Source organism: Osmerus mordax, chromosome 11 (assembly GCF_038355195.1).
Source record: "Osmerus mordax isolate fOsmMor3 chromosome 11, fOsmMor3.pri, whole genome shotgun sequence".
NCBI classification, from domain to species: Eukaryota; Metazoa; Chordata; class Actinopteri; order Osmeriformes; family Osmeridae; genus Osmerus; species Osmerus mordax.
This window is the reverse complement of record NC_090060.1, coordinates 12,194,673-12,215,099: the sequence shown is the minus strand read 5'-3', so window position 1 is coordinate 12,215,099 and position 20,427 is coordinate 12,194,673. Positions and strand designations below refer to the sequence as shown.

The following is a 20,427-nucleotide window of genomic DNA, read 5'->3' as shown; positions in this document are numbered from 1 at the left end:
CTAAGAATGGCAGAGGGCACACCAACCACTGTTTTTGTGCTTGTTCATATGTGTTAAGGGAATTATACCTCTCAAAAATAAACATTTTAAACTATTACAGATTCAGAAAAGTCCGGACTTGGATACCATTTTTGTGACATGTGACTGGTGGACATGGAGAATAATGAGTCCAAATGTATCCATGGTCCACTGCCGACACCTACTGGATTTTTTTATTTTTTTTTTATTTATATACCTAACACTATCTCTATGAAAACTAAACATGTTGATAATCCAAACCCTCAGGTAGAATCTATATTTGCACAATTTCTAATTTGTAAACATAGCATGCAGATAAAATAAAAGCAAATACTCATAGATTTGCCTCATTAACAGTACTAAACCATTCCAGTAATAAGGGAGACCGTAACTTGACCTTTCCTGTTAGAGGCTTTGTCGAAGGGCTGCCCTGTCCCAGTGGCTTGTCTACAACTCCCCACAGGCTATATATATCACCCAGACATAGGAGAGAGGTATTCAGAGGTGCACAGAAACACAAGCTGACAGACCCGAAGGGAAACAATAGGTAATAAACAAAAGGTAAGAGACCATTGATGGAAAATTGTACATATGTCTATCTGAAATTTTACTTTATTTGTGATTTTATTAAAATTGATGTTTGTGTTAAAACTGTGTCACTGTATACTGTTTTAGTACATATAGATCATTTTTCTCATGTTGAATGGGGACAATGGTGAATGAACTTTTCCTGTTCTCTGTTTGTTTTCATTGTACTGTAAACAAACTTTGATTGATTGATTGATTTCAGTTTGTTGAGTTTGATATTATCCTAGATGGTTCAAAAATCGGAGTACATCTGTTGGTGACATGGTGAGTGTTTTTGATGTTTTATCTCCATGCATGTAATCCCTCTCAGCTACAGTTCAAAAGTGCTTTTTAGAAGATTAAAGCTATTTTGTTATAGTGGATGAAATTGAAAGTGAAGCATCCTTCTCAACAATGCTTCTCATTAACTTTGTGTTTTGAGTGATTTAACATTTTGTATTGAGGTATGACTTCTATCTCTAAAGGTGAAAAACAGAAAGACACCCGCAGGACAGCACAGGCACTGTGACAAGTGCTACAGCATTCACTGTCAAGTCCCAGTGGAGATATCTGTCTCATGTGTGGTCATCAAGTGCCACCTTCAGTGTGGGGCAGTCTTTCACTTGTGCAAGGAGGAAGAGCACCAGTTACTTTGCCCCAATAAGAATGTACCCTGCCTCAATGCAGAAAATGGCTGCCCCTCTTCTATGCAACGCCACAAGCTGGCTAAACACCTGGAGGTCTGTCCAGCCAGTGTTGTAAGCTGTTCTCAGCAATGGAACCGCTGGCCAGTGTCAGAAACAGACACTACCTTCTACAGAAATGTCCTGACTGACCCAAAGTCTGATGGACAACTGAGTCTGGATGTGGCTATTGCACTCAGGGACCAGGAACAGCTCTTTAAATCCATGAAAATGAAGAACATATTCCCTGAATTCACCAATAAAGTCGAAGAGCCTGCCCTCCTAGATATGGCCACTGGGGGTGTGAGCTCTGAAAATGGAGATGGAAATTATTTTAATATAGATCAACTGACCGAGACTGGCAGCAATGGAGAGGTGAACGGATTGAGCCAAGAGGAAAGGTATGCCCTGGCCAAGAAGAGGGATGTGGAAGGTATTGAAAACTACAGTTCCTGGGAAGGAATATTTAAAAAGGAAATGCAGGGGTGTAACCAAACTGTTAAAAACCTGGAGAAGAAGCCAAAATCTCGGAAAAGGGATGAGAAAAAAGCAGACTGTGATGCAACCAACTGTCGGGAAGAACCTGGAGAGTCACCTGTCAGCCAAGAGAATGGTGCCACGGGTGTCAATCTATCGAGAACTGGCCTGGCTCCATGGGAAGATGGTGTCTTAGAGAGGTTAGGCAAAGAGGTTAACATCGCTGAATACAACATGTATCTGGCACACAACGGAAGCATGCTCATTAATTTTGGTCAGCTTGCTGCTTGTACCCCCAGAGAGAGGGACTTTGTTTATGGAAATCTGGAGCCCATTGAGGTACAAACTCTTCACTCATTCACTGTTCCAACAAGCTACAAACCTAAGCGCAGCCATTTAATAAAAAATCCTTCTCGTAAACCTAAAAGAGCACACCAAAGTGTGGACACATCAGATTTAGGATTGTCCATGGAAGACCTTCCAAAAAACGATGAGGTTACCGCCACTTTATTGTGCTCCTTGGAGAAAGAGTTTAAGGGGCACGTCATCTCAGAGAGTGTTGGGACTGAAGGTCTATATGTAGATCTAGGCACACAGACCTACAACTTCTCCTCTGCTCCATTCAGAGAGGATGATTCTCTGGCTGACCTCGTGGCAGACAGACCCCAGGGCCTGCATGTGCAGATTCAGAGTGAATGTGTGACCCGAAGACACAACAGAAACAGCTCGGCTTTTAACTACATGTGCGGTCACACCTTTCGCCGTGATGAGTACACTTCTCATTTCAGAAATGTGCACTTAGACATCCAGTCTTGTCTGAATGGCTGGTTTGAACAACACTGTCCCCTAGCGTACCTGGGCTGCACCTTCAGTCAGAGGAGATTCCATCCTGTTGGGCATCAAGCCACTATCACCTATTGCCCAAACCTTCGAACCTTCGCACTTCAACCGGTCTTCCCTTCCTCACTCTGTGAGGGTGGGAAAACCATCCCTAGTGAACGAAAACATGCTCGCAACTTGGACCCCCTGAGCAGTCTGCCTTTTGAGATCCTCCGGCACATTGCCGGCTTCCTGGACAGTCTCACTCTGTCCCAGCTCTCCCAGGTCTCCCAAAGGCTGAGGGAAGTGTGTGCCACCCTGTTGGTGGGGAGAGGAATGGTCTCTTTGAAATGGGAGAAAAAAAACTATTCCCATGGGGGGTCCTACTGGAAATGTAAAAATAAGGTGAGTACTTACTTTCTGTTTTATAGAAATTAAGGACATACTATACCTCATCAGAATCCAATATATTTTGTCTGTTAAATGACACCCATTGCAATTTTGTGATGTTATTGACATGCTGAGGCTGTGTACTGAATTCCAATTAATATGACTGTCTGCTGGTCTGGCAGGTTTTCAGGTCATTATCCATAGTCACCAGGTCACCTTGTGCTACTTTGGTGTCCAGCTGCATTCACTGTATTGTTGGAATACGTGTCTAGGCTGCCCATGTGACAGCTGTTGTAAAAAGCGTCCTTGTTGGTTGACTCACCAATGATTATTTGGCACCAGTGAAAGTGGTCCTGTGTGTGCAAGGGAAAGAGAGCATGCCAGTGGTATCAGTGATTTGGAATGCCAACAAGGCCACAAATAGATAGTACAGCCACAATAACATGGCTGTTATCTCATAACTCACAAAGATATATTCAACAGAACCCATTTGAAGCCAGGCTATCTACCAACCTGGTATTTTTGATAAAAGATTGCTGTTGCTGTGGTAAAATAGTTATGGTTTGGCTGACACATCGAATATAGGACTGTTAAAATCTCTGCTGTATCTATCAAAAAGATTTATCGCAAATCAAAAAAACACTGGAACACTTGAAAAAAAAAACTTTTGTTTTATGGTAAACAAAAAAACAACATTTTATGTGGCAAATGTTCATGGTCTACTGTACTTCCAACACAATATACTCACCACTTTCTCTGTTGTTCAAACCTCTCAGAAAGTATGTGGAAGCTGTGAGATGGAAAATCCTTGTTAGTACATTGGTAAAGTTATTGTTTTCATGGCTGATTACATACCCTTTTGTTTAAGGCTTTTCACACACCATAACTCCCCACGGTGTAACATGACTTGTTTTTAATAATAGATACAATTACTGTATGCTTTGATTTTCAGCAGTATTTGTGTTTACAATCTGCTTGTCCTACCTACTGTACCGAGTCAAAATCAGAGTGCCATTATATTCAACCTAAACCAAAGCTCTTGTTGTTGTTCTTTGTGCAGGTGTGGGAGTTTAGTTGTCTGTTTTCCAGAGTGGACGGATGGTTCTTGGACAGCGTTCCCTCCATGTCTGAACACCTCAGAGTGTGCACATACTATGAGAAAGAGGAAAAGAGAGAGCCTGTGGCTTTATCCGGCATGGGGGAGGTCAAAAAGAGAGGCGAAGGTCTGAGTCTTGTCAACATGTTCCAGGAAAAATAAAACCTGTGGAAGAGGATGAACTTATTGTATGTTTATGTAGTAATGTAACACTTCATAATGGCACATCGACTTGAAGGTAGTTGTAACTATTTAATTACTATGCCTCCTTTGCCTTGTATTTCAAGGGTTTTCATTAAATAATACTGACAGGATATGTGCCAAAATAATTTAAATTTTTTAATTTAATCTCTATCAATTGTATCCTATCGTTTCCCCACCAAATTGTGTTCATACTTGGGTTGAATTAAATGATAAACATGAATTCTGACAACTTTTCATAGTTTTTCTTTGTACACTCACACTGACATCTACTGGTAGAAAATGATACTTATTCCAAAAATTCCCTCAGCTTTGATGCTCATGTGACCAGATAGATCACACACCAAACAATAGAATGTAAAAGTGTTTCTCACCCTAGTAACTAGTAGAGTTTAGCACAACGTGCACATTCTACCTGTGCCTCACAGTATCCTGTATTTGAATCATGCCATTTGTAAAATGGCTGTCATTTCCATTACCTTTGGGTCGATTATTAAAAGAGAAACAAAAGCAACAGCATTGAGAAAATTGTACATAGACTGAAACATTTATTGAAGATTAATTACGACAATGTTTAAGGAAATATGGATTGCTCTTGAGGTGCAGATGCGGGGTGTGGTTAGTGGTACAGATGGATTCACTGCTTAAATCTACTCAGGCACCTCAGGGTTGCGTAGTTTGTTAATCACCTCTGACAGCATGCGGTTGCACAGAGCAGCATATGGATTAAGAACCACTGCCTGTTGCCGGGCAAATTCACTCCCCATTGCAGCTGCCCGCTCGAAATCATTTCTGGCTTTGTCATTCTGGCATGCCAGCCTCAGTATCAGGCCTCTCTGCACCAAAGCCTGGCATGCAGTTCTGCCTTTGCCACCACTCAAAGAGATGGCACACTCCAGGTCCTCAATAGCACCTGTGGAAAGAGCTGAGTTACCAACAGGGCATTGACTGGACAGCAGCCCAGGCAGAACATAGCAGAGCCTCTCACAGCCATACCGATCACACACGAACAGATCACACAAATAATCCCATAATCCCATTCCAACTGAATTAGAAAAGCAGATTATTGTTTCTGTTGAGTTTGGATTGACGCGACAGACGTGGGTGCCTTCAAAAGAGCCCTGTAGATGTGGTACCATGAGGTTTACCTGCCGTGTCTCCCTGTAGACGACGAGTTTGTGCCCGGTTGTTGTAGGCAGACGCTCGTTCGGGCAACATCAGGATGGCTTGGTTGAATCGTTCAAAAGCAGCTTGTAGGTCCCCAGCCTCTGCTGCAGAGACGCCCTGCATCTCCCGCTCTTTCACCTGTTTCAGCAGCTGGGCATCAAAGCTTCCGTCTGGTAGAGGGAGATAAACAGGCTGAAACACATTCCAACTGAACTGTCAGGGCTGATGGCATTACAAACACAGAAATGTACCATGGAGTCAGGTGGCTGAGCGGTGAGGGAATCGGGCTAGTAATCCGAAGGTTGCCAGTTCGATTCCCGGCCGTGCCAACTGACGTTGTGTCCTTGGGCAAGGCACTTCAACCTACTTGCCTCGGGGGAATGTCCCTGTACTTACTGTAAGTCGCTCTGGATAAGAGCGTCTGCTAAATGACTAAATGTACCAGGAAATGGAACTCCAATTAAGTTCGGCATCTGGTCTTTAAACCACTTTAAAAGGAATAGAAGATCTTTGAATACGTTTTTCAAAACAGTTTTTATGGTGATGAACAAAAATGTCCAGAACTCACCATCGTCTGTAAGTTCTTCCTCTGGGTTCAAACCAGGAACATCTCCAACAGGCGTTGTGGGGTTGAAAATGGCTTGGAGGACAGCTCTGTCATGTTCTGAGGCCATCCTACAGATGTGCTTTCAACTGAGGATAGGAATAAAGCACAAATGTTCAACTATGATACCAAAGTTGGGCATGATCCCCCATCTGTTTTTCAGATTTTTCCTCAGCCAATCAGATAAGGGGGTGGAAGCGGGTGGACTTTGAGATTGTCAGGAGGGGGGACTCACATCTGTATTTGGTTAACTGCAAGCACTGGAGACTCCAGTACAACAGAGCCAAATTTAGGAAGCATGGATGAAAAACATATTCATTGAACCAAAGTCCTTGTTACATTGATATATTACAAATATCAAGTGAACATGAAAACTATTGAATTAGTGGTAAAAACATGAACTAGTATTAGATAGAGACAGAGAGAGAAAGAGAGAGAGAGTGAGACTTGACAAGACCCTTCCCTGCTAGAATGTAAAACACTGATGAAGACAAATGAACTGATCATGTTAATCCCCCTTGCCCTTCAGGAGAAAACTGTGCCTAACATCTCCATCTTAAGTAGGACTACATTTACATATCATTTCATATCCACACTTTAAATGTGACAGTCTCAAAATTCAAGTCTATGTTGTGCAGTTTGACCACAGTCAGCACACAATCTACTGAGGTATGCTAAGATCTATGAACATTGTGGCTTACTCATTTCAGGAAGTCTACTGTGTACATTTGTTGTAGATCTGTACCAGGTGATATTGATTCTATTTCGTAGGAACTGTTAAAAAAAATGGCAAAGGCAGTGTTTCCCATCCACTCACGCGATGATTGGCAACAAAAAAGAAAAGTCCAATACAATCCATTATTTTCTCAAACATTTCAGAACACAATACTATCTTATGGTAGAACGCAAAAATAAAAAACAAATAGGATTAAACCGGAAGGTCACTGATACAGAATAGAATGCTGTACAAGATTTGATCAATGCAGAACACTGTTGTCATTCGCCACCACTAGAGAGAGCTCTTGTCATTTCTGTCTTTGAGCCCCTCTCACCATCTTCTCCATCTAAATACAGGCAGATTGATCTACCAGGACCACTATCCTCCACTTGCTAATAACATCTAAAGAGACAGGGCTGCGCTGTATCATGTTTATGGTCAGTCACTAAGCAACAGATTGTCCACAGGAGCACAGTTGGTCCCCTATGGGTTCATCTATGATAGAAAGGTACGAAAGCAATTGTGGGAGGATTATCAGTTCGCCATCACTGCAAATGTCACAATATCAGCACCACTCATCCTGATTGTGTCAATTGGGAACACGCATCGGCAGTGATTGTAGACTAAGACATGTGCTGTAGTCGATTGAGCTTTCCAATGCCTCAGGGCCAAAGGGAAATTAAGAGATAATCAAGAAAAGTTGACCTTGACATGATTGTGGCTGTACTGTGGTCTAGCACACATACAAAATGAGACTTTCTCCCTGTTTACTCTAATAGGAAGCCATTACAGGCACTGACCCTTGACAGATTGGATTTCTAAGTGACAGCAGTGTGGAAATAAATGAATTACAGCTGCTACGGTGATAATCAGGAGGTATCACGGAGAGACAGCTAGATTTCTCATCCAAGCTTTTCACTGTGTTACTGTAGGATTGTGGAAGGTGGGAAGATGAAAGATCCGTTATTTTCTTTCTAGTTCAACGTTTCAAACTAAATTATTTCACTTTAAGGAACACCAAAGAGAATTTCTTCTTTTCAGCTTGCCACTTTCCTCTTTCTTGCCCTTCACATTCTTAACAACAACAATGGTCTCTAAAACACAGATACATGATTCTCCTTGTACAAATGAACAATATCAAAAACATCCCACTGCAGACAGCTACCTATCCATCCCCGGTCTGTCACACATGCACTACGTTGCCTTTGAACACCCGCTAAAGAAAAGAGAGCGACTTGGATATTAAAATAATCCTGAGAGCTTTAGTTTCGCTGTGATGCTGTCTGTGGACCTGACATCAAAGCTGGGGCTTCTAATCCTTCTGCCCTGTGGAGGTAAACAGGGTTGCGCGTGCAGATACCTGGCCCCTTAGTGACGAGGGGGCAGAGGGGGGCAGAGGGGGGCCGGGGAGAGACTGTCGTCATGCTGTGTGGGGGCACTCTGAGCTGGATCAGAACAAAGTAATCCGCTCAGCGAAGAAACAGGGAACAACATTTGAGGTGCCAGAGGTTGAGGAAACAAATAATGTGCTCTGTTTATGGGAAGTCGTTAACTCACCTCCCAAACCTCATCCACTTCCACACACATCCAGACACACATACTGTACACACACAACCAATACTCAGACTGCATTGTGTGGTTGATATAATCCATTGAAGATGCATTTGTTCATGTTTAAAGACAACACAAAGGCATCACAGTCCTTTCTGCGTTTTGTATTTTCCCTCATTTGGATATTCTACAACACTAAGCCAAATGCATTTCCCCAGAGATGGTCAATAGTAATTGTAAATTCCGTGAACAAATATGCTTTTTAGAAAGCCATTAAATAACAACAACCTTACCGCCATTTCAAAACACAGAATACTCTTTCTACTGAGGACTGAGGAGAAACTTGAGGCAAATATTGATTTCAGAATTGAGGAGGCTACTAGGTTTGCGGTAATGTTTTCATTAAGTACTGTTTTGTTGCATTGAGAAAACTTTGATTATGAACTGCAAATGATTTATGGTAGACTTTTAGGAATATTAGGTAATTAGAAAGTGAATGTCTATTGTATTAGGTAATTAGAAAGTGAATGTATATTGTTATTTGAGCTGCTGAGGGCCTATGTTCTGAGATACACCAACAATATGTAACAATAAATAAATGATAAACACTTTAAACTGCTGGACAAGGGATTCTGTCAGATTCATCCAGCCCATCACCCATTTATCCAGCATTTCTCGAGAACTTTACAACCACTTTTCTTAACCATAAAATGAAATACTGTACTTTAGGGAGGTTTCAATACACAACACACAATATCTCTACAAATGTGAAATGTAGCATTATTAGCATATCAAATGGTTGAGGACTGTATCATGTAAGAGGATAATGCATCCAATCAACACTTCTGAGTAGAGCTTGGGGTCATTGGACATTGAGGGATGCAAGGCTTCCTCTAATGAAGTATCAGTAGTGTCTTAGAGAAAACAAGATAAGCTGTCTTGGAAAAATACAAATTAAGAGAATATCTGGAGTGTGTCTGCACATATGGTAACAGCATAGCAGTTAAGTACTATAGTGTTCAGCTGAGATCAAAGGGTAGTCTCATTATCATTCTGTGTATCTGATGAAAAATGTAAAACCTCATAAAACACCTCAGACGAAAAAGCCATTCTGGGCTTTCATCCCAGGCAGTAGAGGAGGGGATATTGCCAGTGGTGCTAAAGATTTTGACAGTAATCACAATTTTACTATTTTCGTAAATTGCCTCAATTGTGCTCCCTTTGCAGAAAGACATACATCATATTAGGTAGTAGCCTAATGATGCCTACCGGGATAACATTTGTCATACTTAAATTAGCTTGAGGTAAAACAGACTACTTATTTAAAATAATGTAATGTTCTCAAATAACCCATTTATACAAACGATATTAAGAGACAATGGATACATTGCAGTAAATCAAGTTTTTAGCTGAGTGTGGAACCGTATCGTACATAATAACCTTTCATGGCCTTAGTCTGTTAATAGGATGGTACTGGACTCTTTCAGTCTTCCTTCAAGTCAACTATAGACTGACAGAAAATGCACACAGACACGCACATGCATACAAACACACACACACGTACACAAGCAAGCATAAATAAAGATTGTGTGCTCCTACTGACACCCTGTTTTGAAAGTAATAACTAATCGCTATACCAACTATGCTTATCCAAGAAATCATAGAAATCAAAGCAACCAATATCACACAGAAACCAATATCACAAAGAATGGCCTGCTGTCATTCATGACTGGAAAGCAAGCTTCCATCCACTATCTCGTTCCTCATGCATTTTTTAAAGTCAGCTGGTCTCATGCCAGGGTGCACTCCAGTGAGCCTATCTGGTATTTGTGAGGAGGTATCTGCATGTGTGATGTCTGAGTCAAATATTTGAAAGTTAAATGAGAGTCTCCCCTGAGATATTTTACCTGCATGGGCTGGTAAATAAGATTTTTTTATGGTGGAGCAGACATACAATACAGCCACAAAGTAGAATGGATTGCTGAGATCCAGAGCTTATTTAACAGTTGATGTCATGCGGCTACCTCATTTGTGCAGATGGAGTAACTCATTTGGAAAATGTAAAGTCCGATGAAGTGATGCTGGAGATCTAATGGTCTGCATTGGGATGAGGTCTTCATATTATCCCAGTCACTCAGGCCACATGATGCAAGGATGGGCAGTGAACGAGTCTGGGATTTTTACAGGGACTGGTCGGAGTTCTGTAAACCACACAGATTAGTTTTGCATAAACACCCCATTTTATAATGATGAGGAAACAAAGGTTTGTTTCCTTTTTACTAAAAAAGGAATCAAGAAGTTGTGGCTTCCATGATCCTAATATGGTCGTTCAGACAGAAATGCTCTGCTCCGTGGGAAACAGCAATGTTCTCAGTTGCCGCTTCATTGTCTTGGTATTTCTCTGACACCTCTGGAGATTCTTTTTCACTATAGGCCTACTGTATATTCCTCAAACTAAAGAAGCCTGAACAACGGTGGCTTGGTGTAGTTATGCAAATACGCCAATGGGTGGAGCCCAGATACAGAGAGAAACATCCTCTCCAGCAGGTCTGCACTGGGAATCCTAAGAGACACTAAGTACTCTTCAAATTATTTTATAATTTGTTTCACATTCATGGTAGCATTAGCCATTTGGGGAAAGATTTAAGGAAATTACCTGGCATTCTTATTTGCTCTGTTATTTAGTAACAAAACACGTCTGTGGAGGATAACTCATTTCAGTTCAGCTTCTACACTGCTAGCCAACTGCCACCTCCATACTACCTGGAGCTTTCGTGTAAATGGAGTTGTTTGTTATGGCTTTGGTCGTGTCCTCGGCCTAACTCTAATTCATAAAGTAAGTAGGGTAATTCCCACACCATTAACCTGGCCACAGCTTGTTTGGGAGGGAGAATACCCACTGTTGATCTTTACATCTCTTATTTTCAGTGCCCGTTCAGATTATCTGTGTATATTTCTGGAGAAAACATCTTCTGTTCAATCTGCATTGATCTTTTTTACTGTCTTATGCTAAATAACTACACATCCATTGAGTTTTTTGTAAACATTTGTAAACATTTGTTAACAGTTACAGTGTACTTACTGTAAGTCGCTCTGGAAAAGAGCTTCTGCTAAATGACTAAATGTTAACATTGTGCACAAGAGGAAGTAGAAGAATAAAAAGGATTGGCAATCAGTCAAATCTAACAAAACCAAATCAGAGCCTTTTGAGCCTTATAATGTTAGTTTTTTGTTTTTGTTTAGGGATGTTTATTCACTGATTTAAAGTTCTCATCAGAAAGATGTAAGGCAATCAAAAATTTGTGGAAGGCCTTGAATTCAGATGTGCAGGACTTTCTGTGAATACTGATGTCAATCATTTTATAAACAACATTTCTTTGTTGCCAGACTATCCATTGTTCAATAATCAGCAACAGAAAACACATCACTGTTGTGTTTTAACATGTCTCTTCTCTTTAATATGTATTTTAAGATCTGTAATCTGAGCATTCTCTAGTAATATTTGGATAACAAAATATCCCATGATGGTGAGATTTTATGATCAATGTTTTAAATGCTATACACTACACATTACTGTTTGAAACATTCCATTAGCTTTTCATGTGCTAAAATAAAATTGTTTCGCCATATGGTTTGCTGATTAGATTCAGATGATAAAAAATCCAATAATTCAATCTTTATCGGTTTCAAGTGTAGGTAAACTGGAGGAAAACATGGTTCACTGTTTGACTTATCAGTCTCAAGTTTGGGATATGGGACAGAGGTCTCTCTTGTGGAGGCATGCAAGGAACACCAGCAGAGAGATGAGATAATCACTGCTGGTTCCCTTCTCTCCTGAGTGACAGGGTTCATCTGCAAGAGACATCACCTTGTGTGACAGGAGGTGACAAACTGGAACTAATTTATGCTTCTCTTAAGGGGAATTCCATTTCTCCACTGTCTGTCTGTCAAACACACAATAACACACGTCATGTGGTTAACAAATTACGGAGAGACGTCTTCTGGCTGACCAACATAAAAAATGAACTGCCTGCCCCCATGCATTACACACCTGTCCTGACAGTCTGTCAATTATTTCATTGTAATGAAATGCTAAATCTGATACTGTTAACAAAGTATGTGGTAGTGAAAAGTGTGCTGAATGTTTCTGGGACTGGCACCAGGGGCTGATGGCACAACAAGTAAGCACATGCATAAATGGATGTCACTTTAATAAATGTATCAGACTGTGAAATCAATTATAATTGATCCTCCATTTATGAAACTTGGCAGCAACATTTATTAAGCCTCAAAGGGATAGAGGTTTGATTAAATGATTGGATTGGGGGACTTGGGTCTGGTGCTTCGCACGTCAAACCAACACTTACTTTCGAAAGTCCTTTAGCAGTGTGTCAGGTAACATTTACGTTGCTGGCTCTCTGTCTTGTCACTGTGTTGCCAAGGGTTGTCTCCACCTCTCTAGAATAAACAACGTTGGCAGTCCAAACACCTGCTTCCTTCTTTTCTGTTATCTCTATTCATCTTTTGGCTTCAGAGGTGCTGAAGAAGTTTGTATCTGAATTAATTTTGGCAGGTTTATTATGTTTGTGAAAATGTAATATTTACTGTAAGCACAATTTGGGATTTGAAAATATGTGTGATTGCATTTGATAGAAATTACTTTTATTGGTTTACTTTTTATCACAGACAACTTTAATTGGCACCAATGCATAAGGATAGGTCAGATCTATCGGTACACACCGCCACGATAGCAGTTGCATTGTTTAATTTACATATTGGCCACAAGCCATTGAACTGATTAAAGGTTGAAATCCATTTGGATAGAAAACACAAATCAATAGCTCTTCTCTTTACATTCAGCTGCAAGTCAAGTCCTCATCAAAGTTGGTGTAGGATATGCAACAGAAACAAATTAGTCTCACAACAAAGACCAGAGCAACCCAAGTGAAAACTACTCGGTTTGCTCTATTTCAATGTTCGTCAACCTTTTTAAAGTAATAAATTTCTCCTTATCGTGCATAAATTCTGCAAGAGTCTCTATGCAAGAAAATGGAAACGATGAGAGAGGTAATTTATTTCCCTCCTCTGTCATTTTTATAGTCTGAGAATGTAATTATGAAATCCCAGAAATGACTCCACTGCTGATTGAAATATGCTGTAGGTGATGCAGAAAATCCTAAATCATCAGGTGCTAAAGCCTGGACTTTGCCTTTCAGGATGGGAAATAAATGAATGAAGAGGGAATAGTTGTTTTGATGCGGAGTATAATTCTCTTTAGGCGACCAACAGCTCCCTTTGTTAGGTTCAATGGTTGACTGCAACAAAATCATCAACTGGGTATTTATTTTCTTGTTTATTGTCATTTCTTTAGAGTGTATACTCGATTGTAGTTTTAATTGATCTGAGAAATTTGTTTTTTTCATTATCGCTAATGATGAAATGTTCTCCTGTTTACACTAAATCTGAAGAAAACGTGCTCATTAGATCACACAATTAATTACAGAGATGTTTTAATACAAAAACATACAAACACATATGTAACCACAATAACAATATGAACAATTAATACAAATAAAATAAAGAATATACAGTACTTCCACAACAATTAATCTTCACTAAGTACTTTCTAAAATGACAATAATTAACCGATTTCCAGATAACTATAAATCCTGCTGCTTGAGTTAATTTTTCCTCACTCTGTGAGTTTTTAAAAGTATTGAACAGTTGTAAAGTTAATGATGTATTTCCTGCCATGAATCACAGTGCTTGAGCTGTAGGCACCTGGTCTTCTCTCTTTACACTGAATTTACATTAATAGAGATAATGCATTATCTGAAGACGTGCATATGTAATTGCTTATTAAAAATGTACTTGACAAGGGCATGGATTCACTTGTTCCTAGTTTGCTTAATGCTAATGTTTCCATTTTGTGAAAACGGTAGGTTTAGACAACAGTCAGTGGGTTTGAATGATATGTTTGATGCTAGATTTCTAAATGCATCAACAAGCGATTTAATTAGTAGGAAATAGTTTCCTTGATAAACCGTCCCTTGGATTCTATGCTCCATTTGATTCTGTATTATGATGATACATGTGCTGCTTAATAGGGAGAAGTCTTCATAAGGTTCTCTCTACCATTGGCTGATCTCAGACTGCACTGCAGTCTGAGATCAGTCTGCAATGAACTTAATACATTTCACACAGTGTCCCCCTCACCTGTGAGTCACCACTCTCTAACCTCTGTTGCTAAGCCCTACGTGCCTTTAGTTTCAAATGCCCCTCCAGTTAGGCTCCTGAGCTTACCACAAAGTACTCAATTTTCTCTGAATCTCTACAGTGCAGGGAGAGATATTGAAAATGCAGGGTTTCAGCTGTAGATATAATATTGATCTGGACTGTAGCGATAGTCAAATATATGGATTTAACTGACCCTTTACAGCTGACACAAAACAACAAGAATGTGTATTCTAAACACCAATTTTTTAAATTTTTTTATAGAGTAATAGTAAAATGATTAATATTTCAATGATACATAGTATACTGTATACCCTGCTTCTCCTGATGACCTCATATGTTTTTGTAAGAACAGAATGAAGAGGGACCTGGTGCTGCAGTGAGTTTGGGCCAAACCTTAAACCATCGTCACTTGAACTTCCAGTCAGGTGAAGAGACGGATACAGATTATTTTCTTTCATTAGTCACATTCTAATGGCTGTCAGCAGGAAGTGGATCTTGACAAGGGAGGTAAATGGTACTTAGCTCCTCTAGGTTGCCCCCCAAATCTTTATTCATGTTGAGGAGCTGTCAGCTTCTCAAATACCTGATGTTATATATAGCTGATTCAGCTAAACATCCAGTATTAAGGACATTTATGTTTATCACTTGAGCAGTGGCATTTAGACAACTTTCATTATTTATATTGTTTGACTTTTGTAATATTACTGTCAAAGCAAAACTGTGTTTGTTGCTGAATCGGGACCAGTCCTCTCATTGCTAGTTGTTTGCAAAGCAGGCTCTTTTGAATATACATTTGACTGGTCAGGCTACTTGTTAATAAACAACGCTGAAGATTGTTATGGTGCACTTTTGTGGTCATGGTTGCTTTTACCTTACACTGAAAACTATACACTGAAATTGCTTGACGTTGTTTTCTGCCTCATTAATATAATACGAGTCTCCAGTGTCTCCATCTCATTTTCAGTCCATTTGCATCACTGAAGAGGACAGTGTGAACCCAGCAACAAAGGAGAAGGGTACAGATGATAAACTCAGCCTTATCAGAGCCCTTACTCTAGCACCATTCATGGTGGTGAATGTATGAATGATGAATGTATGAATGGTGAATACAGAACCTGTATGCTATATGAAGTTTACCCTGCCATTTCGACCAGAGTTTCTATCAAAATATGAGATCCTTGGAATTTAGCTTGTACTGCAGAAACTGTATGTGGCTCTTCATCAGAGCTTGCATGACATTCTCCTCTGTGATATCTCCATGCAAGGTTATGTAACTCAGACATCCCAGCAGGCAGTGAGACAGAAAACACCATCTTCAGTTCATTGAGGTGTGACAGCCACTGACAACTATCACTGCAGCCCTGTGCTCCCTCCACATCATAGGCATGAATACATTTCAATAACTCACACATGCTCACTCTCAAATGGCAGAGGGGACAATAAAGGTAAACCACCATGTCTCTTGTAAGTTGCACAGTTTATACAGTATTTCTGGCCAAGAGAGGAGAGAAGCTCTCCGGTCTGTCACATCCTAATAGCTTCCTCACAAAAAAATACAAGACAGTGTTGAAAAAAGTATCCTATCTTCCCTAGATGGAGTCAAAAGGCTAATCATTGTTATGAACTAGTGTGCCAGACAACTCATCTCCAACTCACTGGACTCACATTTGGTGGTGCTAATGGCATATGTAATTTGTTTTGGTATGTGAGTCTGGAGGCCACACACATATATTTGCCTGATCTCTGGGACAGACACTGAGCATCTAAATAACATTAAATATGTTTATTTATCATGAATCAATGTCAAGTGCAATTATCACTAGATAACTTGGATTACATGGTATTCTTAGCCTGGCTTAGCCTGGTATTACAACAGATAGCACCGCAGTCAGGGCTCAGTTGTTGGGAAGGAGAAGTATCTATATATCACACTGATGTAGGAAATAACATATTTTCAGACAGAGTAGGTGTAGGTGTTGATATCATGGGTGAAAGGGAGTTGTTAACACTCAGTGGAAAAAGTTACACTTTAGGGATTTAAAAGAGATCAAATTATCCATTTATGTTTTTTTGCCTTGCTGCTTTCAGTGCATAGTGAGGGCCCCTATAGTCCCTTCATATTATTGAAATAAGTCTTGTGAATTTTCTGTGATCAAGTTAAACTTTGAAATGACTGGTCAAAAAGAGGAGAAACTGTCAAGATGCTTGTAACTACCTTCAACAGTCAAGGAAATATTGACATTTTCAGAGTGGTAGAAGTGTTCACTGTGAGAGCACTTTCATGGATGAGATGTGATCCTTTACTTTTGATGTGTGAAGTTCACCTGAGTGAACCTTTTGAGGTTCCATTTGTAAAATTGCTATGTTAACAGGGAAACAGCTGAAGGCACTGGTGTGGCACAAACAAATGGAATTATTGAAGATTAAAGCTTTCTGAAAGTGCATACTTGAATGTTTTATTAATTTATACTTCTTACATTTCTGACTTTAGCAAATTAAGAGTTTCTGTGATAGAATACTGAAAACACACATCACACATCTGCCCAATCTGCAAAATACTTTCATCTTGGAGAAATCCAACAAAAGGAATATTATGCTAGCCTACAAAGTAATTGGTTTGGAAACTAAATTTGTATAGCTCATCATCCTATTCCAGGTGTTTATTTTTATAATTTTGTGTTCTATGTACAGTAGTAGTGTTCAATATGCTCTACAGGCTTGTCGCACCTTGGCTCTCGAGTTTTCATCATATTCCATGCCCCTCAGATTTGCTGTGCTGACCTGGAAATGGACCACATGACAATATTGAGTAGTTTGATGTTCTTCTAAAATGTTTTCATCTCACAATTCAGTGTATTACAAACTAAAAAATAAACATTTCAGTGGGTTATTTTGTGTCTATTCCTGTCCCTTTACAGCCTTTACTCAGGCATTAGAAAAATGACCATTACCTATTTGAGAGAAGAAACTCTGCATGCTGTATGTGGACTTTGAAATATGGGAGAGGGACTCTTAGTGCTTTTAATGTATCAGGTCTCTTCTGGCTAACACCTGTTTGGGACATAACAAGCAGCATAGTGGTCTTCTGAGCAGGTTGCTCTTGCTCTCCTGATTACTTGTTCTCCTCTGAACACTGGAGATAACATACCACCATACTTCACGTTTGATAAATGTCTGATTTGCTTTAACAAGCACAAAATTCATTACCAGCAGATTAGGCTAAATGTAATCTTATCAAGACAGCTGTGGGAGCCTGAAATAGAAGAAAATCACAAGATGGGGCGTCTGAGCAGCTAGATGATGGACTGAAGTCAGACGGAAGATCTAGAACAGTCTATGATTATGGGTCAGACCTTACTGGCATTCACAGTATGTTAACAGGGCAGCAACAATGCCTTATGTATTAGTTATCTGGCTGTAGCCATTGTACACGGGCCATTTCAGGGTATAATTCAAACAAGAGGGCTGTGAAGGAAAAACATGGATTGCAGCCGTGTTCATTAATACTATTTTAATGAGTGTTACCTGCAGGTGGAAAAACACATTTATTTCAATTCAGAGATGATTTTAAAACAGGAGAAAGGTAAATGGATTTTAGAATGGGGTGTTGATTTTAATATCCCAGTCCATTTATAACAGTGAAAGCAATTGCACCACATCAGCAAATTGCAAAAGATACTGCACTCCAGAGAAATAAGCTTGAGCTATTCCCCAAAAGTCAAAAACATTCTGTAATATCACTGTACGTATTCTGGTCATCCGAGTAGAACATTTAAAGTTTAACATTTTGGACATGCTTTGCGTGAGACCTAAGGGGAACTACTTTACTCAGATGCAGCACAATATCAAAAATCTGAAGTAATGTTAGATGCTTTACAGTTTTTGCATATATTTAACTAGTCCATTGTGAAGAGGGGAACTATTGAAAACCAACCAGAATGGGTCATACAGAGGGATGATCAGGGATTTGTCAGGCACAAACCCATATCATTAAGAATGCCAGCCTCATGTTATGCCCTGTGCTGGTTCCTGCGTCTCCAGAGAGAGACGGGTATAATTGTGGACTGCCAGAGGGCAGATATCACCACAGACATAAATGTCATTGGAGGCACAAATGGAATGCCTTTGGCACAGCATTGCATATTAATTTGAAAACAAACCTGACAAACATGAATTCATGTAAAAATATGTATACTTACGAATATTAATTATTCCATAATCGTGTAGAACACAACATTATTTTTGAGAATTAGTACTGCAAGTCACATCTTAACCCTCCTGTTGTGCTCCGGGCAAATTGGATCGATATATTCTAATTTTACAAAGTTTTCTCTCTTAGAATTTCAAGTAAATGAGTTTGATTGTCATAAAGTTCCATCACTTTGTGCACACAGGGCGGGCATCTGTACATTGTTTATTGTCATTTTGGGAAGACAACCCAAACTCCTGTAGAAAACTGCCTTTTGTGTTTGAGAACTAACACAACTGCTCGCTACCGGAAGTTGTTGACCTGGCCAGCTCTGGACTAGGTAAGTGCTTTCTTGATGGGGTAAGTAAATACACACAATTTGATTACATGCTAAATGAATTCACACAAATGTATAACGTCTATATGTAAGGGACATTATCGTTTTGCTCCATAGAAGTGTCCATGGTATCATATGCGGAAGTGATGCGTGCAAAGTGGATTGAAGTGGGCGTATGCAAGTTAAGGCGGAAATGTCAGTTGGTCTTTCTTCAACTTGCCAAGCGTAACTAATGGCGTTTTAGTCATGTTGAATTAAAGGCAAAATGTTATTTAAAAATGAGTAAGAACTTTCATAACAATTTACCAAATATATATAGTTTATATATAATCATTTAGATATTTTTTTCATTTTTCATATTTAAGTTTTGATTGGTTTGGCAGCCTATCTGTATTACCCCACAGGTTGGGAATCGCTGGTCTAAATCACAGAGTTAACTTCACCGGTAGGTTATTGCAACGCTTTATCAGATCAGCCTGATCCACAACATGTTTTCCGGTGGTTCTGCCTCATCACGCTCATCATTATCATTGTGGTGAAAGCGGAACTGAGGCAGAGACAGTCCAATGTGTTTTCTGATAAATGCGGGGGATGAGATACCACCTCACAGGTGCGCCCTTACAGAGAATTACAAGCGTGGCGGCAGAGCCTGCGCGTGGCGGCAGAGCCTGCGCGTGGCAGCGTACAGTGTGCCCAGTGGGGTGCATCCAAGTGAGACAAAACACAGCCAAATACCTGGGGAACGCGCCACTGTAAATCACAGCCTGTGACTCCCAGAGTGTTTGAGCGGAGGTTGCAGTTTGGCAAGTGGCAGTTTGCTGAGGAGCTGATTGAGAAGATGAATAGACGGGACAGACTGAAGAGATGACTGGTTCCACCTGGAGTCTCTTAGTGTATTGCCAGGCGTTTCCAGCCTGAGGCAAACCTTTAAAAACTCAACCATGAAGGGTCATTTATTTCGTTGATTTTTTATAATTGAATTTAATTATGGTGTGTTTCTTCCTCTTTAATTTTCATCTCATGCACTATGCAGGAAATACTGCATTTAGAGTGAAGAGCAAAAGAAAAAGACAATTGAAGAAAGCTGTAGATAGTGCTCGCACTAAACATGCTGCTATTACAACATCAAACCTGTGTTCAACAGTTTGGCCCTAAAATGTCAAAACAGGTTTAACGTCATCTTTAACTGCTCCATGTGAAACAAAAATGGAATACTGTATATATCCATTCTCAATTCTCTCTCCTGGACATAACACTTTTCTCAGGCTTGTCTTGAAGCTGCCATTTTGGCAGTAAATGGCACAGCTGGCAATGGCAGATATCAGATGCTGACCATGCAACAGCAGAGTAATAGGGATATATTTCTTTCAGCG

The 20,427-nt window shown here is 39.9% G+C and overlaps 2 protein-coding genes across 2 annotated transcripts; one reads left to right on the top strand and one right to left on the bottom strand.

Annotated features, from left to right (window-relative positions):
• Window positions 1-721: 721 nt before the first annotated feature.
• LOC136952085 (F-box only protein 40) lies at window positions 722-4,443 on the top strand. The gene is given in 4 exon segments (XM_067246762.1): window positions 722-851; window positions 854-870; window positions 1,071-2,969; window positions 4,015-4,443. Coding segments are annotated over 4 exon segments (2,244 nt in total). The 3' UTR covers window positions 4,213-4,443.
• Window positions 4,444-4,791: 348 nt separating this feature from the next.
• ttc36 (tetratricopeptide repeat domain 36) lies at window positions 4,792-6,092 on the bottom strand. Its single transcript, XM_067246868.1, has 3 exons — window positions 5,987-6,092; window positions 5,400-5,588; window positions 4,792-5,164 (listed from the first exon to the last, which is right to left on the bottom strand). The coding sequence occupies exons 1-3, from the start codon at window positions 6,090-6,092 to the stop codon at window positions 4,902-4,904; spliced, it is 558 nt and encodes a 185-aa protein (XP_067102969.1). The 3' UTR covers window positions 4,792-4,901.
• Window positions 6,093-20,427: the final 14,335 nt, after the last annotated feature.